At 41.7% G+C, this 27,076-nt stretch overlaps 3 protein-coding genes across 3 annotated transcripts; 1 reads left to right on the plus strand and 2 right to left on the minus strand.

Moving 5' to 3' along the window:
- Positions 1 to 1,299: 1,299 nt before the first annotated feature.
- cog4 (component of oligomeric golgi complex 4) lies at positions 1,300 to 9,336 on the plus strand. Its single transcript, XM_079165953.1, has 19 exons — positions 1,300 to 1,444; positions 2,059 to 2,141; positions 2,250 to 2,364; positions 2,497 to 2,671; positions 2,888 to 3,081; positions 3,616 to 3,721; positions 3,824 to 3,981; positions 4,198 to 4,256; positions 4,341 to 4,465; positions 4,561 to 4,679; positions 5,291 to 5,457; positions 5,576 to 5,741; positions 6,019 to 6,081; positions 6,182 to 6,295; positions 6,743 to 6,835; positions 6,915 to 6,998; positions 7,084 to 7,185; positions 7,433 to 7,561; positions 8,107 to 9,336. The coding sequence occupies exons 1-19, from the start codon at positions 1,310 to 1,312 to the stop codon at positions 8,239 to 8,241; spliced, it is 2,322 nt and encodes a 773-aa protein (XP_079022079.1). The 5' UTR covers positions 1,300 to 1,309; the 3' UTR covers positions 8,242 to 9,336.
- Positions 9,337 to 10,539: 1,203 nt separating this feature from the next.
- Positions 10,540 to 16,540, minus strand: gnao1b (guanine nucleotide binding protein (G protein), alpha activating activity polypeptide O, b). Its single transcript, XM_079159922.1, has 8 exons — positions 16,357 to 16,540; positions 16,161 to 16,203; positions 12,822 to 12,963; positions 12,392 to 12,552; positions 12,169 to 12,297; positions 11,925 to 12,054; positions 10,923 to 11,076; positions 10,540 to 10,824 (listed from the first exon to the last, which is right to left on the minus strand). Exons 1-8 carry the CDS (start codon positions 16,472 to 16,474, stop codon positions 10,637 to 10,639), a joined length of 1,065 nt encoding a protein of 354 aa, XP_079016048.1. The 5' UTR covers positions 16,475 to 16,540; the 3' UTR covers positions 10,540 to 10,636.
- A 1,808-nt stretch (positions 16,541 to 18,348) lies between these two features.
- tradd (tnfrsf1a-associated via death domain) lies at positions 18,349 to 26,017 on the minus strand. Its single transcript, XM_079161419.1, has 5 exons — positions 25,967 to 26,017; positions 22,187 to 22,343; positions 21,766 to 22,046; positions 20,788 to 20,935; positions 18,349 to 19,113 (listed from the first exon to the last, which is right to left on the minus strand). Exons 2-5 carry the CDS (start codon positions 22,338 to 22,340, stop codon positions 18,815 to 18,817), a joined length of 882 nt encoding a protein of 293 aa, XP_079017545.1. The 5' UTR covers positions 22,341 to 22,343; positions 25,967 to 26,017; the 3' UTR covers positions 18,349 to 18,814.
- Between the last annotated feature and the right edge of the window lie 1,059 nt (positions 26,018 to 27,076).

The raw sequence follows: 27,076 nt of genomic DNA on the forward strand, positions 1-27,076 counted from the left end.
TCATCCTTCCTCTACCGCTCACTCTGGTCCTGTCTCATTGAATCGTGTGATGTCCTGATGTCCTCTAGCATCAAATACATAGAACTCTGATCCAGGAAGAAGCTCTCACTCCCCACCTCACACTGTATTAATTCATGGCTGCAACAAGCAGGTTTTAAGTGTATATAGTCGGCAAAGACTGGTCATAAAAAAATATGTGCTGTCTCTCACTCTGCAAGTCTGCAGGACGGGTTCAGAAGAATCTAAAGTTTGTATAACTTTGCCATGAGATTGGAATGATGACAGTAGAAGCTGACATACATCAGAGGCTGTCATGTAGTTACACAATCAATGTGAGGGCTTGAAATAATCAAACTCATTATATTTACCACAATACACCATTTTGTCACTAACAATTGGTATGAACCTGTAAAGAAACTCAATTCATCTTGAGACAGAGACTGTACAATAAGGGGAGCATCCTTTTTGTTGAAACAGGATGTTTAGGCAAGATATAATCATTTAAAAGTGCATCCACTGATAGATTTAGAGGCCGTTTTAATTTATGGTTAAAATATGTGTATACTCCTACTGGAGCATCATTTGTTCTACAGGAACACGAGGTAATGTCATTAAAATGTGTCTGTGCAAGAGAATAAAGTGATTAGATTTCTCTTCTTTACTGAATTAATACATCACTGATGATGGTAGTGAGTGAGGCCAACTGTATCCTGAGTAACTTGGATATTGTTACGTTTTAGTTTTTCATGTTATTTTTGATGACAGAAGTTCCTGAGGTATATACTTAATAAATAATACCAAAACCAATGATTCATTATCAAGTGGGCATTGCATCTACTTGCATTGAATGCCTTTCTGATTTCCTTTCATATGATCCTTACATTGTGCATATTTCTAACTTATATCACAGCAAACCTGAGGTATAGTACTATGTTAACACAAGATCACTCATTCACTTTAAGAGAAGAAATGAATGAACCCATGAAATAAACTTATCATTCAAGTACATGAACGTACAACGCATGCGTATTAGGAGTATTCCATCCCCAGGATAGGACTTCTCAGGTAGTGCGTCTGTGCAGCGACAGCTCGCCCCACCAACAAGGTAATACGTGGGTTCATATGAGAGATGGTTCAGGACAATGTCACGGTCTTGCTTGGGGTGAAATTCACCCAATTTCAAAACGAGGAGTCCATGTGTCTTCTCTGTCGCCCTCTGCGCGGAGAGGCACCGCCTGACAGGCTAAACCCAGGGAGCACTAACATTGTGATGACGTAGTCCTGAGTCGTCCACTATCGGCGGCGGAAGATGGCGGACGGCGGATCCATCGCAGCGAAAAGATGCGACTCTGGCTCGCTGTCCTCTGTGAGCATGGAGACCATCTCAACGCTGACGGAGCTGGAGGACCTGGAGATAGTTTACCGGCAGCTCTGCGCGGAGGAGGTTCGTATAAACCGCCGTTAACGGCAGTTTGTTTGACGTGTACACTCACGTTCGTCATCCACGTAAACTTCCGGGACGCTGCTGGCTCAAAACAAAAGCTCCACTTTGTTGAATGATGGCTGAATGAAGATTAAACAATTAAGCGAATGACTTGTCTTTGCAGGTTAGGGGAAATGACAAAAAGAAGCACCCCACACCGACCTAGAACTGGCACTTAGATATGTTAAAACGTGTTCTTCATGTCTATTGCTGTGCTTCCTCTTTGCATACAGCACAGATAGTTAGTCTTTCAGCTCTTAGTGCATCAAATGTGAAACTTTTTAACGGATTGACAAGTATATCTGAGGAGATCCTCCCACTCTTGGTGTCACACGCACAGTTGTGTCCATATATGGGTTTTTTTATCCATTATTTGTGTCATTAAGCACATCAACAAAAGTAAAGAAGACGCTATTGACACTAGATAAAGCAAACAACATATGAAGTCAGGCTGCAGAAGCTTCAACACAGTTAAAACATGTATTGAAGTTGTAGTGACGTGCATGTGATCTGTGAAGAAGATGCTGAAAACATATTGTTGCTCATTACGTGCTGTGTTTTCTCCTCTAATACAGAAAGAAGTGGATTCTGAGCTGGACAGACTGGTGGGACAGGAGGGGACCATTCACACAAAGATGCTGGCCCTGCAGAGGATGGGGTACAGTTTAAATAAATCAGTGTAGTTTCAAAACGCACCCGATGATCAGCGTGCATTTGAGCTCCAACCAACAAGGATCTTGTTCTGTTGTGTCTCTGTGCTCTGCAGGCCCAACTTACAGCTGATTGGAGGAGATGCCAGTCAGTTGTCGGGTATGATCACATTTACCTGCAGCCTGGCTGAAAACGTCAGCCGCAAAGTCAGACAGCTTGACCTGGCAAAGGTGAGTACATCATGTCTGCTAAACGTGTACGTTCCAACTGTTGCTTACGGTGTGTTAGAGGTTTTATTACAAGAATGCCGTACTGGATCTCACACTAAGGATCTTAGTGCGTTTCTTATTTTGCCTCTGTAGACACGGCTGTATAACGTCATCCAGCGCGCAGACGATATCCTCGATCTGAAGTTCTGCACAGACGGCGTGCAGACGGCTCTACATAACGAAGATTATGAGCAGGCTGCTGCCCACATCCACCGATACCTCTCGCTGGACCAGTCGGTTATTGAGCTGAGCAGGCAGGGAGAAGAAAGTACGAGGCCTCTAGTTCTCTGTCGTAGTGCTTAGCTCAGTATGTAGTCACTGCAGTGAAGAACTACTGTTATCTTTTTGTGTTTTTGTACTATTTTGACATTGAATCAAGTTATTTATATAAACATGTCTCACTGCACTGTAAGTATCAATGAAATAAAGACATTACACATCCAGGCTTGCACTGTAGCTCTGCCGATGCTTCATGTCTCCACAGGCAGTGTTGTGGATGCCAGCCTGGTAATGCTGCAGGAGGCAGAGAAGAAACTGAAGGTCATCGTTGCCGAGAAGCTGGACGAAGCGGTTGCAGCAGTCGACCTCTCACAAGTGGAACGGTTCTTCAAGATCTTCCCTCTGTTGGGCCTCCACCAGCAGGGCCTCGCCCGCTTTGGCCAATATCTCTGCAGTCAGGTCAGTTGTGTCGTCGGTCCAGTTTGAGTCTGGCTCAAAAACTTGATTTAAGTTTGGTGGGAAGAGGCCACGGACCAATTAACAGTTGGTTCGTTTATCGTGTGGATCCAGGGATTGTTTTAAAAGGAATTTGTTATTTTCTTTGATGCAGTTGAATAAAATCACTTTGGTACACGTATTCCTTGGATCACAACGTGTATTTAGATGAAGATCAGATGTAGATTATGGATCCAGGTGCAGTACAGACCAGCAGAATTGTGCAACCTTGGTTTAGGTACACACATTATGAGGGCTTATTGATGTTGCGATAGTGTCAGCTAAATACTTGAATTAAAGTAAAGCGTTCCCACTCTGTAATACATGTGGACAATGGCCTGCTCCATAAACAAAAAGAGAAGGCAGCATGAGTTAATCTGATGTTTTTTGATTGTAAGAAATTGTTGATCAAACGAGATAGCTAATACAGTTGGTCAGAAATAAAACACAGATATGTTTAATTTCTTTCAAACACTTTTCTCACACATATTATTACAGCTGGCCTCCAAAGCTGAGGAGAACCTTCTCTTGGCTACAGGAGGAGACCTGGGCGACAAGAGAGCACCGCTGGTCTTTGCAGACACTCTGACGCTGCTGCTGGAAGGTGAGAAATCAGGCCTGATGCTCTCTCTCCGTGTATGTGTGTGTACATTTACCTTCGTCTGCTCTGAGTGGACTCCTCTAAAGCGTTGGTGTGTGTTTACAGGTATTGCTCGTGTAGTGGAGACTCATCAGCCCATAGTAGAGACGTATTATGGTCCAGGCTATCTGTACACACTGATCACTCACCTGCAGCAGGAATGTGACCAACAGGCCCAGAAAATAGTCGACAAGTTCATCCAGCAGAGAGGATACCACAACAAGGTGAGTGTTTCACTGCATACCTCTACAAAACAATACAATGAGTCTTTTCTGTCCACCAGGGGGGAAATGTGTCTTTGGCTCACCAAACAGAAGCAGTTAGTAAAAACAGACACATAGACGGATCATATTACACTATAACAGTTCATGTCAAAGCCTGTGGCTTAGCTCTACTCACTTTGTTGAGTGAGAGCTGCCTGTGAACTTGTATCCCTGTAGTTTCAGGTCGTCCAGAGCAGCATGATGAAGAGCGTGCCGGGGGAGAGGATCGAGCCCAAGTATGTTTGTCTCAGCAACATCCTGCTGTCCTCTGTTATTGTCTGTGTGGCATTGTTGTTTATCCGTCTGTCTCACACGAACAGGGAACTGGACCCTGTACTGACTGAAGTAACCCTGATGAACGCCAGGTCCGAGCTCTACCTGCGCTTTCTACGCCGTCGCATGTTGGCCGACTTTGAAGTTGGGGATGCTCAGAGCGTCACACAGGGTAGTTAAACATTAATGTGTGGTGATGCATGCACAGATTCCCTTTTGAGATGTGTAGTTAAAATGCTATTTCTTTGCACATATTTGAACATCCAGAGCATCAGCAGAACGTGGAGAAGCTCCTGAAACACTGCTTGCTGAGCAGGACGATGCAGGAGTTGATTGGGTACTATGTTCCAATGGAAGAGTACTACATGAGAGAGTCTGTCAACAAGGTAAATTAGTTTTATACAGTATTTCTATATTTGACTAAATAATCCTAAAGTGACACGCTTGTATTGTGGGTAATGTAGGCACCAAGGAAGAATAATGTGAGGAATCATAAAGATGATATATCTGGTTTCTGCTGCATCGATTCTCTCTTTTTTTAAATATTTGTATTCTCAATGAAATCTTATTATCTATCACAGTTTTGCCTAATTACATTATGGTAGAAAAATAAGTTAAAGTACGTAAAATAAATAATAATGATAATAACTTTTTTTAAAACTCACGAAGAAACTAACTAATTTGAGTTGTAGCAAATTCAATAACTATACTTCCACACATCTATCTATCTTCTAGGTGTCAGAGGGAAGTGGTATTGATTCTGATTCTTATTAAAATTGTAAAGCTTACTTTGGCAAACTATTATATGAAATAAGTGCGAATGTGAGAATCATCTTATACAGCAAAGTAGTTTTAATAAACACCAACCTTTACTTTCTCTTTAAGATAATATGTTATGAACGTGTTGAACATTGAGGATAATAACAGTGTATTTCACACATTAAATGTCATCTTTATCATCAGAACATATTTAAAGAAATAATGTTTTCCTCCACAGGCTGTTACTATGGATACTTATGAGAAGGGTCAGCTGAACTCCAGTATGGTGGACGACTGTTTCTACATCGTGAAGAAGTGCATCAGCAGAGCTTTATCCAGCTCCAGCATCGACTGCCTCTGTGCCATGATCAACCACGCAAACTCTGTGCTGGAGTCTGACTTCAGGTGCTCACTCTGTCCCTTCACATGTTGACATGTTCAATACTTTTCTTTGTTTTGGTTTTTTTACACTTCTTCACATCTCGCGTCTCATTTATGTGCCCCGTCTCTGTGCACCTGTCAGGGAGGTGTTGTATAATAAGCTGCGGCAGGGCTTCCCGGCTACGACGCTTCAGGACATCCAGCGTGGCGTCAGCAGTGCGGTCAGTCTAATGCAGAGCAGCTTACAGCAGGGCAAGTTCAACACAATGGGCATCGAGAGCGCTGAACACGCCAAGGCGGCATTTCTGGTAAGATGCACAGACAAACGGATAAACGTGTTTTGTCCCTACCTCGCTCTCAGGCAGCATCGTCGGCCAGGCTAAAAATACAGCGTCAGTAATTTAAGTGAGAAATTAAATGCATGAATAACCTCAACCTAATTTAAGGGAGGTACTATTTATAATGGCTCTTGAAGGAAGCACTACTTCAAAACCCTTTTTCAAGAAACACTTAAAGGTTTATAGCTACCAAAAGAATTCTGCAGACTTTAACCATATTGGCTCTTTGTTTCTCTTTCTATATTAGGTGACTCTAAATAACGTTGAGGTGTGTAGTGAGAATATCACAACTTTAAAGAGGAACCTTGAGGTAAGTTGCTCATCTGTGTTAGCGCTCTGCATCTATTCATCTTGTCATTTATACTTGACCTCATTGCTCGGAGATTTACTTCTTCTTCTTTTCCTCGCAGAACGACTGCTCCAAGTTGTTCAATCAGGGCCCCGGCTCTGGAGAACAAGCTAAGATTGAAAGCTGTTTGTCCGACCTCGTCAACACATCCGCCAAGTTCAAGGATCTCTTACAGGTTGGTGTAACACACACACACACACACAAACACACACACACGAACACACACACACTGATCAGTGCTTGTCAGCTGAGCGTTGTGTATTTACTTATTTACAGTAGGGATTATGCAACAGTGAACAATTCTATCAGCCTTTAAATGGTTAGTGTTACAGACTATTCTCATATCTTTATTTAAAAGTTACTGGCAAAAAAAGAAGTACAAGCCAAACTTGTTGAGATCTGGTAATATTTTTCTTAAATAAACTCAAATTTTAAGGAGATAGCTATTCAAATTACTGGTGTCATTTTACAGAAGAAGGATGAAAACCTCCTGCCACAGTAATAAAGGACACGTATGTGAGCTTTTGTACTGTAGATGTGTGTAAACTCGTGGTACTATAAGCCTCTTTGTCTCCGAGTGTCCAGCCAGTGTTTCATTCTCTGATGTGATTTCACTTCACAGGAGGGCCTCACTGAGTTAAACACAACAGCCATAAAGTCTCAGATCAAACCCTGGATCAGCAGTTTCCTGTCCATCACACACAACATAGAAGAGGTAACGGTCTCAGAATAGTGAACGAAAATAAACTAGAGGTTACGAAACATGTCGCTGTAACAGCTGCTGTTCCTCACAGGAGGAGTTCAACGATTACGAAGCTAATGATCCCTGGGTGCAGCAGCTCATCATTAACTTGGAGCAGCTCATGGCGGAGTTCAAGGTATCTTGTCTGAGCAGCTATGACTCCAAAGTATAAATGTATCCTTCCTTCTTATCACTTAAACTTCTCTACGTCTCCTCACCAGACGGCGTTATCTCCCATCATCTACGACACTCTGACCAGCCTGATGACCAGCTTGATATCTATTGAAATGGAGAAGACCATTCTCAAATGCTCATTCAGCAGGGTGAGGAGCCGGGCTCGGCCACAAGGTGGCGCTGCGCACCCTCTGCATCACTTTGCATCACATCACATGATGATAAGCCTGAGCAATGATTTATTAATGAGTTCAGAAAGGCCTGCATGGGAGGTTGCCTCCTTTTTGTCACGATAGCATCCTCCTATTTTGAGCGTGTTTACAGTGAACCTCTGAATAAATGTTAATACTTTGTGCAACATGAAGCCGATCACTGATTCTGATGGTTCTGTCGTAGCTTGGAGGGCTGCAGTTCGATAAAGAGCTCCGGTCTCTTGTGGCGTACCTCACCACCGTGACCACCTGGACCATCAGGGATAAATTCGCTCGCCTCACACAAATGGCCACCATCCTCAACCTGGAGCGGGTAATTCAGATCATATTACACACATACACAGAGTATTTGTATTTGTATGGCTGTGGTGGGATGTAAGTAAGTACATTTACTGAAGTACATGTTTAAAATATGTGTACTTTATTTTATTATACTTTATAATTCTACTTAACTTTACTCCCACATTTATCTGACCGCTTTAGTTGCTGTTACTTTAAAGATTGAGATTTTATATACAAAACATAAGGATTTTGTGACATATGATGCTTTGTTATGACTGACAATATATAAAAGTGTTGAATTGGCTCCGCCTCCAGTACAACAGTAAAATGGGGCATCCAGGGGGCCCTGGGGTCCATAGATGCAAACCATTCAACTGGGCCAGACCTGTGCTGCAAAACTGCCCCGAAAAAGAGAAAAAAAAAATAATAATAATTCCGACATTAATGCATCAATAATAATAAGCCAGTATATACTCACTTGGGCAATTTGATGCATTATGAATAATATCACTTTTTTTACATTTTACTTAAGTAAATGTGAGTACTTCCTCTAACATGTACCTATTTGTCCTGCAGGTAACTGAGATCTTGGATTACTGGGGCCCAAACTCAGGCCCGCTGACGTGGCGGCTGACCCCGGCGGAGGTGCGTCAGGTTCTGGCGCTTCGTATTGACTTCAGAAGTGAAGATATCAAGAGGCTGCGACTGTAACTCATGAACCACTCCGCTGGTCATCAGTGATCACTGTGCAGTACCCACGTTGTCGTGCTTTGCACTAAAGAGCTCTGCACAATCCAGGTTTAATCCATGTTTATGTAAATGGGGGTGGGCGGGGCTCGGGCAAATGGCCTGGGATTTTCTTTTTGTCTGAAACAAATATGCTCATCCTGGAGATTTCAGTCGGATTTTTCAGTCTCTGCCTTCTGCTCCACACACGGCTCATGTCGGTCCGTATCAGAGTTACAGCTCAGCTTTTAAGGGCATGGTCTGCGGTTAATGGTGAACTATTTAATACGAATGATCTGTAAAGTATGAGAATATTCTCTGAAATGTGTAATTAAAAAGTGTAATTGTGTCACACCGGGAGTTCCAACCTGTTAACCTGTAGCTGGCTCTGAGAAAGGAGGACACACTGGGACTGAGGAGGGGAGCCTTCGGTAAAACGGAGCGGTAATGAACATCATACCCATTAAACTGACAGAAGCAGGTCAGACAGCTGATCCAGCCTAGTCATTCAATATATGAATAGCTCCTTGTCTGTGATGATGGAACACTTTTAACCTAATAAATTGAGAGCCGCTCTGCAACGCCTCTGATCCCTGCCATCCGCCACATTTCACGGAGTGCTGCCCTATTGCCATGCAAGACCTGTTCCCAATCTTTTATACATATTTCTGACACTAAATACAAAGCTGTGTTCACTGGGCAGTGAAGCATTAAAAGTGGTCCATTCTCATAATTGTCAGCCTAATTTCCTGGTCTAACCTCAGCTCTCTGCAAAGATTAAAGCCGGTCCGTGTGTATTTAAACTTGTGCAGAGGGGATGGCGCCGCGAGCGCGTCGGTGTAATCAGACTCAGACCACAAACAGCAGGAATAGTTAGGAAAAGTGTGGCTTTAATGTAAACACAACATTCGATTGGCTCAGCACAAACATTCCACATGAGAGCAACCAATAAACTACCAAATAGGATGGGGTGCAGCACAAAAACATTCACAGTAAAAAAAAAAATCTGGTATAATCATAATATATATACAGTACGGTGCTTTTAAGGTGAAAATGGAGATAGGATACGGGGACTGATATGTGATAGATAAGAGTATAGAGAGATGGGAGAATTTCTGGGTGCAGAGGTGATAATGGAGAGCTGTACTTTTTCTCTGTGAAAAGAGAAACGTGACAGACAGGTGGGGAGGGGGGGGGGGGGGGGGGGGGGTGATGGTTCCCTGTTTACTGATCAGGGAAGAAGAGGGTTGGGGAAAACCCACGACTCCCCAGACAGAGGCTGCCTCAAATGATATTGTTCTTGTGCAGTCTTCTACTTCTACACAGATTCACATCGAAGGGTAAAGCACCACACAGAGAACAAGATGCCATTGGAGGGCTGCTTTCTACCCTCTGAACCGTGGACAGGTGTCTGTGGGCCCCAGTGTTTCATGTCAGGAAATAAATATGTGGCACGGGATTTCAGGAGGTAGAAGGAGGCATGTAGGGCATGAGGCTTAAATAAATAAATCATTCGATGATAATAATCTGTGTTTTAAATAATATTATTTGATAGTATGAACATGAACTATGAATCCTAATCTGTCCCTCGGATGGTTGGCACCGATATTACTTTTCTTTTTTTCTTTTTTTTTTGCCATCATTGCTGCTAGGCATTTCCTCACGCTACAGGAGGCCAATGGAAATGGGTAGCCACTCTGAACAGAAGAATCCTCTCATTATGTTTTAAAGTAAAAGAGAAAACAGAGTGGAAATGACCTGCAGGCTACTCAGTCATGTGTGGGTCTGAAGGAGAGGGAAGCTTTGTCCCTTCTGAAAGTTAAAATAGCCTCCTTCCCCACCATGACCCTCGAGTACCACGAGTACAGCACCTCCCCAACATCATCCTCTTCATCTCCACCTTCATACACACAGCAGCTCTTCAAATGCAGCACAACAGGCTATTTTCAGCACAGATATAAATGCCTCGAGACTTGCACATTAAAAACGTCACATAAAGAATGGGACAGTAGTCCACGCCGTGGTTAAAAATGACATTGCACTCTCCTCGCGTTGCATTTTGCAAAACGAGGCTCCAGCTGAATATAACCCTGGTGCTGCCCCTTCTCACCTCCCCAGTTGTTGACACAGTCATCAACGAAACATGAAACATTCAGCTCAAAAACACGTTTTTTTTATAAGACAAAACTGGGGTTTTATACCGAAATCAAAATGAGAGGAAGTGAACAAATCATGGCAATAATCCAGTGTGGTGTCAGACGGCAGCTCTTTGGGTCCATTTGGACGTGTAGAATTACATATTAATGTGTTTAAGTATCATCAAAATTATCATTATTAACACCTCATACTCTCCATAACAACCTCTGTGCTTGGCCAGGCCTCAGTATAAGCCACACCCTCTAAGGTTGTTTGCAATAATGATGTCAGTGACGGCATCAAACACTACCTGGATGTTTCCTGTGTCTGTGGCACAGGTCAGGTGACAGTAGATCTCCTTATTAGGAGAGCGGTTCTTACTCTCAAACTGAACCTGAATATATGCAGTAGCATCGTCGTAAGTATTAGCACCTGGAGACAAAGCAGAGAGAGAGAAGAGCAGACAGCATGAAGGGCCAACATTTATCTTTTTTGCTCGTGAGGAAGCTCTGCTTGAAGATGAAACTCACCTGTGTATTCTGGAAAACAGATCGTCAGCGGTGACTTCTTGATCTTTTCATCAAACAGATCCTTCTTGTTGAGGAAGAGGATGATTGAGGTGTCGATGAAGAACTTGTTGTTACAGATGGAGTCAAAGAGCATGAGTGACTCATGCATGCGGTTCTGCGGGAAGTAGAGTAGAATAACTTAACTTCGAGACAAAATGCCAGTTTAACAAACTCTACATCACTGCTTCAACCACCAATTGCTTAATGTGTAACTAAAGTGACAGTCTATGAGAAACAAGTGGGATTAAACATTTATTGTTCAAATTTTTTTTGTGAATTATCAAAAAGGAACATAACAAATACACATTTAAATATTAATGTGTTTCTTGCTATCCCAACCCCAGGCTCATGGATGACCAAAGAGGAAGAAAGTAAACAAATTATTTATTAAAAAACGACTAAATAAATGATTTTACTAGGTTTTTTAGTGGGAGTTCACTGTTTGTCCTCTTCTGTTGGGGTTTCTGCCTCTCAGGATGTTTTTATTTATTCAACTCAAGGGTCGAAGGATAGAGTTTATTGTACTGATTGTGAAGCCGTTTCAGACAACATTGGGATGTATAAATAAGAACGTATGCTCTGTAACTGTTTGAATTGACTTGAGTGCAGAGAGAAATCTGTTTTTGTACTTATTCTATTAAAATATAGACATGAAAAAAAACACAAAAAATGTGTACTGGCTTTGTCAAACTGTAACTATCAAGGGTTTATTTTTTGAGCATTTTGCTTTTAATAGATATGTAACAGTAGTGTGCAGATGGATAAAATGGAGACGGAGAGAGACGAAGGTCCAATGTGAGGATATAAATGCATCAAAGGTCCCCGTCCAGAATCACATCGGTGATGTTGCAGTAATGTCTCTAAACCACTCAGGAAACCGGGACGTCTTTAACATCAGTCAGAACCCCCACAGTGAATTGTGCACCAGAGGGATTGAGACTGAATTAACTGAGTCACACTTACAGTTGTTTCATCTTCATGGAGCACCTGGTCGTATCCGCTCATAGCAACGCAGAAGATAATGGCAGTCACATCTTCAAAGCAGTGGATCCACTTCTTCCTCTCTGACCTCTGACCCCCAACGTCAAACAGCCTGGAAAAAAATGCAATAAATCAGTTGAGACGTAGAGCTGTAATCCCTGAACCTAATCTTACACAAAATGCCATCGACAAAGGCCAAGTCGTCTTGAGCTACATGTACAGCCACCTGAAATGGAGGTTTTTGAAGGTGAAGTGGGTTTCGACGATACCAGTAGTCTTCACTCGGGTTCTCAGGATATCCTGCTCTGTGGGCTGGTAGTCTGGCGCCCCGATCCGGTCTAGACTGTCCAGGTAGCTGATAGAGATAAAGAGCAACAAGAATGTGGGTTAGAAGACTGGTGTCTCTTTTGCACATATATGGGTTCTTATAGTCCTTTAGCTCCACTCACTATTGAGCAGAGTCGTTGAGTTGGTATTCCCGGGCACGGCTGAAGCACTCCTGAGTCCCAGCATCGGTCCATACACGCTTCATAGCAGTGAGAAGCTCTGCAGAGTACGGCTCCGTGTCCTCCATACGAGTGACCACATCGCACACCAGCTTAGCATCGGCCTGGACGAATATGTTTCATAAGATCAGGGGAAGAGGAACACACTTATATCTGTGGATTAATGTTGTTGTGGTCAAATATTTCTAAGATTTCTAGTTTCCTAAAAATGACAGTTCCAGTTTTACTTCCAGTCCAGGTGAGTGACATCAACTTGATATCTTAACCCAAATAGATACATATCCCATTTCAACCCTTAAATATAAATAAAATATTAGTTTCTCAGCAGTCTGTAAGGTGAGCATTTCATCTGGTGGGTAAATATGAGACTAACTTTTCTATCCTTGTCTCCAAACTCGATGCCCAGTGAGTCCATGGCTCGGAGGATGGCCGCCAAGCTCTGGATGGTGTTGCTGTAGACCACAGGCTTATACTGCTTCACATCATCCCCAGAAAAGCCATCTTCATGGATAATCCTGCAGGGGCAAACAGATATGTTGGACTGTGTGGACTTGAGAGTGTGGACTTGTGTGGACAAGTGTGGACTTGAGAGAATAAGTCACACGTATCCATATGTTCCTACAGACCAAGATAATTGTGTTTTTAACAATGACAGGTCCGTATGTTCTGGCAGAGCTTTTTGTGTGTGTGTGTGTGTGTGTGTGTGTGTGTGTGTGTGTGTGTGAGTGTGTGTGCGTGTGCGTGTGTGCGTGTGTGTGTGTGTGTGTGTGTGTGTGTGTGTGTGTGTGTGTGCCAGGTGATTCTTGGCATCAAACACAACAAGTGTTATTGTCCCCTCTCTCATCTTCCAACCATCTCTACCTAAAATGCATCTTTAAGTGTGTGAGTGTATAATGGGAAGTGAATTGATCACATTCTCAGTCTGCAATCTGTAATTGGACAGTAATGTGATATTTAAGCCATTTATAATTCATGGTGGGCAATGGAGTGGAATCAGTCAGAGCACTAATCAATCCCACCACACAGATCTGTACCGTTACATTTAGTGCGGCACAGTTAAACTGCTTATAGTCTGGTCATCATTAAATTATCCATCAGCACACCCTTCTCACCCTGACCTCATGTTCAGTGAATCTATGAACTATATCAGTCATAACTTCCTGACATGTTGAAACTTCACCAGCTTCTCTTCACCTCTTTTTGTGATCCGTGATTGATGTTTGAGGAGGAAAAAACCTATTCACCTGTATTCCCTCCATCAGTGCACGTTATGAAAATATGTTCCATAGCAGAGCCGACTGGCCACCTCCAGTAACATCATAAAAATGAACAGTTTTATGAAATAAAAAAATTAGGAGCAATTAGGGTAAAGGAGCAGAGGTGCAGTTTCACACAGCAAAGGCCATTAGATACTTTAGGGCTACAACCATCAATTATTTTTTATTATCAATGAATGCGCCGTTTAATCGCTTTGTCTATGAAATACAAGCAAATTAAAGAAAATGTAATGTATTTAAATTTTCCACAACAGTCCAAAACCCAAAAGTATTCAATTTACTATAATTTAAGACAAAGAAAAAGCATCAAATCATCACATTTAAGTAGCAGGAACCAGTAAATGTTTGGGATTTTAGCTCAACACAAATGACTTAAGTGACTCGAGTGTCAATAAACTAATTGATTAATCAATTTATCACTACAGCTCTAAAATAACTGTGACTATTGTTTAGGTTTCATGGTGCATAGTGGGAAACCCTAAGAGGTGCATTTATTTTACATTTTTCAGTTCAGTGTATGCAAGATGCCTATTTTTTTTAAGGCAAAGAAGTTAAAATTACAGTAACTAACAATTACATACCTTATTGATTAATCTGCAGATTATTTTCTTGATTCCTCGATTCATTAGTCTATAAAGATTTGTATTAAAGTATTTAATAATGCACATTACAATTTCTAAGAGCCAAGATGTCATCTTAAAATCTGTAGTTTTGTGCACAGTCCAAAACTCAAAGATGGTCAGCTTTAATATGATAGAGAAGTAAGAAAACCAGTAAATAGTCACATTTAATAAAGTCAAAACAAGTGATTGTTAGCTATTTTTACTTTTAAAATGACTAAAACGATTAAGAGGTTATCAAGCTGCAGATTAATTTTTAATTGAATGGACTATTCGTTACAGATCTCCATACAGTGATGAAAACTGAACTGATCAATCACAGTCTCCAAAAAAAGTCTAAAAATAGACACGACTGACATTTCGACAGTACATCACCCTCAATGAAGTAGCTTATTATTTCATTCATTCAATCCAAACATCAGATCTACTCCACTGTGTTCATCTCTACACATATGACACTCGATTATTACATTTTTTTACAGTTTTTTTAGGTTTTTTTAAATTGTTCTGCTCAAAATGTCTTGTAATTTATTTGTTCCTTTCATACTCTCTCTCTCTCTCTCTCTCTGTCTTTCTCTCAAACACACACACACACACACACACACACACACACACACACACACACACACTCATGCAGTGAAACAGCAGGTGTAGTTTCACTCTCACTGCAATGTAAACCTCCACCACACTTCCAGGCCTGGATCACACAATATGAAACTCTCAACCTTTATACTAACCTGCACATCAAGTGATGATGGTGGTGATGATAATGAGTGGACATATTACAGCAGAGCATGTTAAACTTGCTCTCCAACACCTAAACTTTATGACCCACACTGTGCAGGCACCACCATCCATCTGCTGCTTGCTGACGCTAAAACAAACCCTGAAAAGTATTTGTAAACACTATTTGGACCCAGCGTCTTGTGTTCAGGGCACAGCAGTGATTTATGGACGACCAGAGACCGTGCACGGCTAGGGTAATGAGGTGGAGGGAAGAGGAGGAAGCAGGGCACGGAGGGAAGGAAGGAGGGAGGGAGGGAGGGAGGGAGGAAGGGCGCAGTCAGTGCATTGCAGGCCGGGACGCGCGGAGAGAAACACTGCTACATCACAAACACCGGGAGATGTTTCACAAGAGAAAATAGATAACCTAAAATTCATCGTGCCTTTTCGGTAGAGAAATATCTGGAAACTTAACTAAAAGGGTTAGAGAAAACAACAACAGTGATTTAAAACATCAAAAGATGATTTAGCTTAGACAGGGGAAGGTTTAGATGCGGTTTTAGAAGCCATATTTCTGCGTAAATCCGCTTTATAGGCAAAGTACTCCCGGCGATATCGGGCACTTAAAGCCATTAAGATTAAAAGCAGAGGTATTCACTAATGGAGCTGGAGTGACCTCAATGTAATTCACACACACACACAGGCATAACACGCACACGCACGCACACGCGCGCACGCGCGCGCACACACACACACACACACACACACACACACACACACACACAGAGGAACAACACCCACATATTCCCAGTCGCACACTCCCGGTAGTCAACTAAAAACCCGTGTTAACTACATTTCAGCACCCAGGCAGTGAACAGCGCCCTGGGACGCACCGGGGCGGCCTCCGCAGCCTCGCTGTCCGTCTGCAGGAGGTGCTCGAGTCACCGGCACTCCTCCGGTGCTATACGGCCTCTCGAAACATGGCGGCTCAACCTGCCTTAGCACAGATATGGGAGGCGCAAATCTCGGGCCTTTTACTCTGGCGGAGTCGGAGAGGGTTAGAAGAAGCGAGGAAAAAAAAGAGCCACTTACTTCATCTGTTTGACGATGGTGCTCTTACCGGACTCCCCGCCGCCTGTAAAAGAACGGAGGGTATAGAGTGAGACCCGTCAGTGAAATCAGATCAGTACCACGGAGAGCACCTCCGCCCCACGCAGTCCCACCACAACCACAAACCAAACCGAGCCGTGCCGCGCAGCCCCGCGGCCGGGGAGGTTTCTCCTCTTACCGAGCAGAAGCAGCTTGACGTCCTTGGCGGCGACCACCCCGTCCTCCTTCAGGTTTCTCTCGATGGCCTTGCTCCGGTCCAGAGCAGCGCGCTCCTCGGCGCTCAGTGTACATCCCATGTTTCCAGGCGAATGAGCACAATCCCGTCGTCCCTCACCGACTCTCAATCAGTGCGTTGTCTCTCACTCGAGCTCTCTCCTCCTGCGCTGTCTGCTACAGCATTAGGCCCGGATCGAGGGCAAAACAGAGCCGGGATCCAGAAAACGGTCTATATTCTCCGTGACTCTGTATATGCGCCTCGCTCTCGCTCCGTCTCCTCTCTCAGAGGGGGTTGGGGGGTGGGGTCGTTGTGCTCGAGCCTGCGGGGCTGGGGTTGTTGTTAGGTGGGGAGAGAGGGGGGGGGAGGTCTCTCTCTTTCTCTCTCTCTCTCTCTCTCTCTCTACAGGGCGGTGCTGCTGGTGATGATGATGACAGCGAGCGCGAGAGGACGAGGAGTGAAGAGCTGGCTGCGCGAGACTCACCTAACGCGGAAAATCTCGCTTACGTCAGAGCAGCCGGGCTTTTAATCACGTCCCATGAAAGATTATTCAAATGAAAGAGCCGTTTAAATGGCAACTGTTGTCCTCTTGTCTCTTGGCATTAATGGAAATGGTCTTGCTGTTGAAATCAAAACGCCTCGACACTAATAGTCTCCTCTTCTACAAGGGTTGCACTGACGTAAACAACATAGGCCTGACACACATGAATGGCGTTCAAGGAGCACAAGATTAACGGTTTCTTTTAATTAGCCTACATAAAGATATAGTCGGTTCATCAATTGTTTGTTTAATTAAGTAACATTACAATAAAGTAAAAAATACAGTGGAGGAACCCTTCAGGCCCCGTTCTTGCCACCGTAGCCTACGCTACAAATACACCATTACAAGTAAAGGTCCTGCATTCAAAATGTTACTTTAAATGTATCAAAGGCTTCGTATACTTGATCTGTAAAGTAACAACTAGGCATGAATACAGATGTTTAATGAATGTTTTCTTCTAGCCTATAGAAGGAAAAGGAAGCTTAAATAAAACAGTAGGCCTATGTAGGCTAAGAAAATAGAAAAATTGTGTTTGTGCTTCAGTAAATGTACCTAATCACTCTCCACTTCTGCTAATCATAAGCAAATATGTAATAAAAGATGCCAAATCTGCCAAGGAAAACCCAACACACCCCAGAAAGTAAGGGCTCGTCACTAACCGTTATCTCAAATAAAAATAAATAATAATTACCATATTTTATATGGATTTATATTTATTTCCCTGTATTATGATCTATGTTGTTTCAAAGTCACATTTTCTACATTGCCAGATATGAATACTTAAAAAAAAAATAAATTATAATCTCAGCATCTGCTGAGCAACCCCAAAATGTGCAAGGTTTTGTGTAAGGAGAACATCGACTCAACATTTCATAGACCCCCAATATTCCCAGAAATGTTACTGAGGACATAACCTCCCTTTCCTGATTATACCAGACGTAAAGAGAGATGCGTTTGTTTATCATGACTTAAACTGTGTATGTCTACGTTGGGGGTTGTGGCTATACCAGATAGCAATAATACATGTGTGTGTGTGTGTTCCATAAAAGCTTCTAATCCACACATCACATCTGGATGGATGGTCAAGTGGAGTAAAAAAAGGGGGGTTGGGGTTTTACAGTGGACCCTGAATGGAAACCAGCTGAGGAGCTCAACCTGAGGAGACTCCAGCCATCAGTCAAGGTGAGACACAACCTGTGAAAAACACACCTCCACCTCTCTGCCCTCAGGCTCCCACAACGTGACACATGCAGTGTAATCAGCACAGTTTAATCATATGAGCATGTGCATGTGTGTGCGAGTGGTAGGGAGGGAGGATTAACACTAAATTATACCTGAGGGAATTTTGACAAAATTATGTTTTCAGATTTAATTACACTAATGCATCAAACACAAACATGAAGACTTTTTTTTTATACAACCATTTAATTTGTATGCACCCATTTTGTAGAAAAAAAAAATCAATAACCTTCAGTTGTGGAAGGGTTCATCTGTAAAATGACATCAAGCACAAATAAAAGGTTTAAACAGTGCATTAAACTCCAGACAGCATGTCCTTTAAACAGTGATGACAGATAATTTCCTCTAAATGAAACAATACCACCAATAATTGAAAAGCAAATCATGATATGAATCAATTCTCACAGATGTGTTAGCATGTGTTCACACAACCTGTCTGAAACATGCACTCACTCACACACAGACACACACACACACACACACACACACACAGGAATGATTTTGAATGACAGACAGTCAATCAAGAACAGACACATTGTATATTATAAGCAGGCAGGACAATGTCAACCGCTCCTCATGCAGAGAGGATCTGTCACCCCTCAGTTTTTAAAACTCGTACACGCAGAACAAAAGCACACCGAGTTACTCTCGTGGCTGTAGCTCCAGAATATTTTCAGCCAGGCTGGTGAGTTTGCAGTCCTCCAGCGCTTTGACCAGTCGGCTCAGCTTGGCCGCTCTCCCTTCTGCCTGGATGAAGCGACTGAGCAGCTGATAGGCCTGCTCATACAGCCCTTCTCTCTCGTACTCGTAGGCCAGGTTGTCTATGGCCAGACCCTTCAGAGCCCGGCAGCTCTTGCCCAGGGCCCTTCCCACATGCTTCCACTGGCGGCCCACTCCGTTAGAAAAGCTCTGGACATCTCCCGCAGTCAGCATTCGGTCCTCTGACGGGCCAAAGGGTAAAGGATGAAGGAAAAAGAGGAAGCATTAATTAGGAGTCTTGTTTGTGACCTGAGAAATGTAAGCCCAATATTTACTGATTTGGTCCCCAACAACTCAACTTAAGAGAAATATCTGGTTCTTTAGCTGCTGAATGCTCCACTGATAACTGTGTCTGTCTGCTGATTGGTGCAGAGCAGAGGCCTTTAACTGAAAACAATGCTTATTAGAGCGGTGAAAATGAAGTAAAACTGCTAAGTTGCAAGTCATAAAACCAAAACAATGAGCTGAAACATGCTCAAATACTCCTTAAAGCTGAGTGGAGATGGAGATAATTCTCTGAGTTTTTCCACAACAAGCGACAGCTTTCACATTACCCAAAGTGATTGAATCCATTGTCGATACAATATTGACTTGTGCACCTTCATGGTTGTAAATATGTGTGAGTGAATACTGAACAATAAGGTGTTTTAGTTTCATTAAATATCAATGGTGGTATCAATTTACAAATCCCAAGAGAAAAGGTTCAAGTGAGCGGCTCTGGTTTGATCCGTCTGAAGTGGATTATATTTCTTATTTTGCCTACAACACGGAGGGAGTTTGACACGTTTCATAGCTCAACGCTTAAAGCAATTACAAAGAAAAAGCCACCACGTTGCCTTCATATACCAGCGGCTACATTAGACTATAGGTAGTTCACACATGTGGCCACTCAGAATGTGACAGATAATAAAAGAGATTAGTGCATTTAAATTGCATGCATTTGATCTTGTCATGTATTAACAGAAATCGATTTATAATTAATACATTTGTTTCATTTTTTTATTTCAAATTTGGCTTAAACACTACTAAATCAGTTTTCATGATTCAGAGTCAACTAGAAACCAGGTCAGTCGGGGCTGTCGGAGCCTTGGAGGAGGCACTCAGGGAACTGAAGTCCCTGATGCCCAGACACACTTGTGTGTCTGAGGAAGCTGAAACTACATTTACATGAACTGAAATCAAATCTTTAATTAACTAAAATAGAAAATCAAATTAACTTTCAAGACTTTCTAATGCCTCATCAGTTAATGTTAATTTAACAGTTCAATACGAGGTCGGCAAACTCAAATCAATGCAATCCAAATACATTATCTGCTGGTACTAATCTCTTCCCATAGACTGACCATCAATTTATAAAAGGTTGGATTAGAGAGTCAGATGACAAACAGCACTGAATGCTGTCAGTGTCAGATGTTGTGATAACAACATGGAGGATAACATACATTTTTGTCTGCCTCTCGCATTATAAACATTTTGTCCGCAGACCAATAAACGTAATAAAACAAATACCAGCTGATGTTCTCTCTCGTGGATTATATATTACAAGCAAGTTTCTTATCTCAACTTCCGTTTAAGACGTTGTTGGATGAAGTAAAATAAATGGCTATCTGGAAGACAGGAAATCAATTAAAATCTCATGGTATCCCCTATTCCCTATTCTCATCCCTATTTGTCACTGAACCATGTGCTTCTGCTGAATCTGATAATAAAAGGCACCAAGCAGTTAAAGTGATTACGATTTTTTAAAATGCTTTTTTAATCTCTAGTGTGACCTCACTTGGCCAAAAGTCTGGTACCGAGTCTGTGAAGGACACACTACACAAGACTCAGAAGTAGAAGCGGTCGACTTGACTCACCAAACACTTTATTCTGAAACTTGAAGCAGTGGCTGGGGACGGAACCCTCTTCCTGTGTGATGGGGGTCGGCTGTGGGGCCGGGCCGCGGGCCTGAGTCCTCAGCTGCTCCTCTAGGTGCTCAATCTCCTCATCGCGCAGGCGCTCCGGCTGACACAAAATGACAAAGTTCACGTACACCGAATAAAAGGAATGAGGTGAACTCACCCTCTTTTTTATGCGAGTGCACATTCTGACACCCACAGGAGTCACGTAACAAAACTTCAAGTAAAGTGAAAGAAATATCATCAACAACACACAAAACTTAATGCAAACAATGACCACTCAGAGTAACGTATGATCACATTATAAAGAATTATAACAGTGATTGATAAAACTATGGTGATTATAGTCAGTGAGTGACCAGAAATTATGAAGTATCATGAAACTTGACTTTATAAATCCTTGAAAAATACTTGTTATGATTATTGTTATTAATCATAATTGAATATTTATATAATTGTACAATGCTATGAGCAGATTCTAACACACAAATCATTTTATACAAACAGGAAATAATACATCTGACGACAGAAGTCAATTAAACTGTGTTTACTCCAAAGATTTTCTTCTTTTTTTGGTCATTATATGGCCTCCGGTTCCCAAAACTCATGGAGGCTATTGTGCGAACATGCTCAATAGTGCAGAAATAACAACTTATATTGACTTAAAGTTAACTGCAACTGCAGCTTCATCGTCAACAGGAAATAAGGTAGGCGGGATAAATCACTGGCTAGTGTTTGGTTAGGCCAAAACAAAACAAAATCACATGAAGAAATCAGCTGCCATGAACACACCAGGCTGAATGAATGATTAATGAAATTAAATGGCAAATCAGTCTGATCAACCCACTTAATAAGTACAGACTGATTGGGATTTTGAAATACTGGAGCTCCATCTCAAATTGCCAAAGAAAAGACACACAGAAGAGTCAAGTATACCTGTGACAGGTGGATGTGCTGTAGGCAAAGTTCCAGCTTGTCCAGATAGAGATCCAGGATGTGTGCGCTGGCCTTGAGCTGAGTTTCCACTGTGAACTCTTGGGGAAGAGTAAGAAGCCGGCAGGCGTGTTGAGAGAGGGACTGACGCACCGCTCCAGAGCTGTAGCTCTCCAGGAACTGCTGACATGCTGCCACATCCTCAAACTTCACCTCTACCCCCAGAAAGGGATCAGCGTCATGGACCTTCAGTATCTCGTAACCACCCAGACCTCCTGCAGAATCTGGCCGCGTAAAAAATAATAAAAAATACTGATTAATAAATGTGACTTCCACGAAAAATACAGATTTGTCATGATGAAGGCATCTTTTATCTGCATCAGTAAACGAGGCACACCGAGTGGAGCTAAACTCGAGGGCTCACCTATAAGTGTCAGCTTGATGACTTTGAAAACGATGAACTTTCCCTGGTCTCTGTCTTTGAAGAGAGAGAGCAGGTTCACACCAGGACAGAGTGACTGCAGAAACATGACGGCACATCCTGTCCATGGCCCACGATCCACAGTCTTGTCTGCCATCTTCTGAACACAACATGAAGACAACACAGGTCTACCAAGTCACTGAGAGTGTGGATGTAATTAGTCAAAGCCAAAGAGGCATCAGTGTGTTGAGTTGCTTTGAAATATTGCAGAGGATTTACATCTGCCCGCAGCTCTCCACAAATATGTTTATTTTATTTTATTCAACCTTATTATGAGAACCAGTCCTCCTTTATAGTGACGTCCTGGCCCAGAAGGCAGCAACAGGAAGCAAGTCGTTACAAACGAATAAAACATAGAAACATCTCAATCATACAAAAATAACAACATCATAATATGTACAATATAAAACAAACAAATAAACAGGTAGAAGCAAACTCAGAAGCAGTTGCAGTGATCAGAGACTATCGTTTGTAGTGAGTTACTGAAGGAGTATGTTTCACTGCCTTCACGATGCTTTCAACCCCTTGAAATGCCGAGATTATCCTCCATTTCCTCCATTACAATGTTATCCTTCATAGTGTGTAAGTGAGTACGTGCAGTTGTTTTTATTTGATTGCGTATCCAGCAGCCAGCGAACGGGACTGACAAAGTAATTTATATTTCTCTGTGTGTATTTGTAACATGTGTGTGTGACTGTTGCACAATCCTGCTCTATCTTTTCTCTAAAATGGCTTGAATCAATAAATATAAATGACTTTAATATAAGTGACTGCTTGTCTTGTTCCTTTTAGGATTGTTGAGAAGTGCTCTTATAACACTACAACCATTTTATATGATAACATCATGAGAGCTGAATAAAAAGAAAACCCACAAAGGTCAACACTGTCAAGGGATTAGTGAGGTAGCAATTCCCAATATTCATGATTACATTCAATATTTTACCGTTGTGTGACAACTTAATGTATTTATAGTTGAACAAAGGTAAGTAGTCAAGTTTAATATTGTGATTTGACTGCAGCTGATATTTGAGAGTAGCTTCGCAGGAATCAGGTCGAGTGGTTTCTATGATACAATATGTTAGAGTACAATCGATTGAATCGTTTGCAAGCACAGTTGCCAAACATTCACTGGTGCAGCTTCTTACATGTGAGGATTTGTTGTTTTCTATGATCTTTCGTCATCTATTACATCACCTTTGGCTCTGTTATATTGTGATAAGCATTTATCAGTGTTGTTGAAACGCTACTGAATAAATTATGAAATTCATCACATGCGGTGACAGAAACAGTTGATATTGTCTCGGTTACACAACCACTGCACTGAATTGTCCATCAGATTCTGTGACATGTTGAATTTGCTTTTCCTTTCAACTGATGAAACACTTTCCAATCACAGCGAAGAGAAAGATGAATCACATAACCTCTCTAAATATATCGGCCTGTTTCCTCTTAGAGTTAAACCAACTCCTGTCCGAGTGGTCCCCGGTTGTCTCGGCTTCACTCCTCTTTAACATTTGTTTCACTCCAGCCTCCTTTTGAAACCCTCATTACATAAAAACATGTTTAATCTCAGTCCTCCCCTCCCCCAGCCGAGCCCCTAACTGCTGCACTCGCCCGTTAGCCCGTTAGTTCACTCCTGGTGTTGTCTCCATGTGAGGGATGCAGAGCGCTCTGCATGGAAAGAGCATCCTCTGAGCTGGATTATATGCATGTCCTTATATTTCACTAATACACAGTATGCTTTGCTTTTCTACAGGAATCTCCACAACTTAGCCAGAATGTAATTATGTGCTATCCTATCTACCGGTATACTGGAAGTATACTGTGAGATTTGTTCAACAGCTGTATGAGGATTAAGTGATCATCAGGAGCTTAAAATATATCATTTCGCTTTTGCTGTGAAAAGGCAACCTCTAGAATTCCCTGGACAGCTTGGCTGACATTTAGGTGAAACACATTTGATTCACTCATTTTACCTTCATGTGACGATGGGAGTTGATGTTTTGTGTCTGTTTTGTGTTGTTGTCTTCAGTGCTTATAGCTCTGGATGTAAACTTAATGGACAAGAAGATGTGTTGATTATCTTTTCATTAATCATTTAGTCACAATTTCACAGATCCCAATGTTCACATTGCTTGAGTTGATTTGTTTAAGTCCAAAAACCCCAAACAATCAACTCACCATACCATGAAACAAAGAAAAGCAAAAGAGTCCTCACATTTTAAAAGCACATCTTTGGATTTTTTTGATTAAAGAATATTTAAAAAAAATAATATATCATAAAAATATGATTGATGATTCTTTTTCTGTCAACTGGCTAACTGATTAATCAACTAATAGATAAATATAAACTTACAATAAACTTTCAGCGATAACAAATTGTTTACTTAGCCCTTTGATTTAATCATTTCCATGCAATTTAGAGGCAAAGCAATAAAAACAAAATCTAAAAATGTCATCACAAACAGGTAAAACGTTACATTTTCTAATGAATACGATTATTGTCCATATGTACACTAAATAAAAATATCGATAAATATATACAGGTGCTTTCAGTTAGGCCTATACTGAGGGATCTGCTCATTACATATCTCAAACATGGACGCCTCTCGTCAGCCAGTCCGTCGTTCAAGGTAATCAAAGTACATTTAATGAATACAGTGTTATATTGCCAATGTACAGTAAGTATGTGTAACTCTCACTAAATCAACTCTGTAATCATATGAATGTCCTGACTTGTCTCATAAAGTAAAAGCTTGCAAGTCATCAACATTAAAGCTATTCTGGTAATTGCAGCACTCCTGTGACAGAGAGGGGTAGTGAGAGAGGCAGGAGGTCTGATCAGGAGGAATAAGTGAAAACACCTCAGTAGGTGCACCGTGGTGGTTGTGTGGGGGCTGGAAGGATGGGTTCAAACGTATACAATCTGTCACATAACAACACTCACAGCGGCGCACACACACACACAAACACAAACACACAGACACAGAGAGAGAGAGAGAGAGAGAGAGAGAGAGAGAGAGAGAGAGAGAGAGAGAGAGAGAGAGAGAGAGAGACAGAGAGAGAGACAGACAGAGACAGAGACAGAGAGACAGACAACATTCCTCCTACCTATACTGGCTACAGAGCAGAGTTGTATTTTAGGTGGGGGTCTTATTACATAATGTATGAATGGACAAAAAGAAACAATTACAGTGAGTATTGATGCTGTTAACATACATGTGTGTGTGTGTGTGTGTTGTTTCCAGACTCAAAAACAACACGTGAAGCATTCCTTTAAATGAGGGTAGCTCTGGTGAAACGGGTGAAACTCGTGTTGTGTGCAGCATCTAATAATAGGAGTGTACAGTTTACAAAACCGGTCCAATTATTGCTCAAATATATTCTACCGTATCTAGATATCTGTATAGTCAAAATACATCCAGAGGTTACTATAATTTCAAGGTGTTAAATGTCTTCGCCAAGACTTGGAGTTAACGGGCTTATAGTTAAAGAGAGTTTGTGTTTTTAATGTAAGACGTAAAAGGAGGTCGGACGTAGATCGTGTTGATAAACGTACACTGGACACAACTGCCGTAAAACTTCGGCCGCGGTGCGAAAAATAAACTGGTAAAAGTGTTTACTTTACGGTTAAGACACTGGATCGGGCACACATGGCTTGTAAATAATCCTTCTTTGTATTCACTGTACAGTAAGTCGGTGTTAAAGTGGGTACAAACTTACCTTAAAACTTTGTTATATTGTTCGGTGGCTTGACGCTTCCTCTGCGGGATCACACCCACTGACACGTCATAACTTCCTGGCCTCCCATTGGCTGAGCATGGATCAAAGAAGGCTCTGATTGGTGGAAATCAACATGCCGCCTGGGGTGAAGAATCGTGACGGGAAGGAAGTGAGTTTTTTTATTTTCAATGTAGGGCAAAACATCTCATTTGCTTTATCTTTTAACATGAACATGTCCTTATTATTCCGTATTACTCAAATATAAACATTAATGTTAGAGGTAAACTGATGAGTTAAAATAATCAGTGAAGTAAGTCAAGGAAGTGGCTGAGGGCGACATGTAATTCATGACAATACAAATACACAGATCTTCTCCATTATCCAATGTTTGGCCTTGTAAAACAGCTGCTAAAAAACCCATAACAATGCAAGTCATGGCATTGACATAAGTGTGGCAACAATGTGTTACAACAAGGAAACATTTGTTAGTTGGATGTATCCACCGGTGCAGAAATAAATTAGTCAATTAATAGAATATCGATTGACAGAAAATAATAATTACTTTTTAGATGATCTAATTATGTGGACAATATTTAGCTGATTTCGGTACAAAACTATTCGGCTCTTCATTTTTACATCCATTGACTTGTCTCATGTTTCTTACATGACACTTATAACGGATAACCTATAGTATTTAATGATTCAGTCTAATTTAAGACAAGCGCTGGGACAGAACCATCTCATCCCATCTTCGCTCAATTGTCATCTCGCACATTTAAGTCTGATATCTACTGCAATCACAGTATAGCAGTGCCAATTCAACCAAAATCTTTGAGTTGTAATTTTCATGAAATGAAGACAAGGAGCTATCTAATCTGACTGAAACACTCAGCAGACCTTTAGAGGACTGAGAATTTGAAAACAGATATCCCTGAAAAATATATTTTAAACGGAAAACGTTTAATTTAGTTTCAAGATGGTGCAGTCAAGTAAACAAAGGGTTTGTGGTTTAAGCAAAATACTGAACCCCGAATAGCTCCCAGGGTAGCATCTGTGAATGTGTACGTGGTATGTCCTAAAATGTAAGCACCACCTTTTTAAAAAGATGAA

The sequence above is a fragment of the Pholis gunnellus genome (assembly GCF_910591455.1).
Source record: "Pholis gunnellus genome assembly, chromosome: 1".
Classification (NCBI taxonomy): Eukaryota; Metazoa; Chordata; class Actinopteri; order Perciformes; family Pholidae; genus Pholis; species Pholis gunnellus.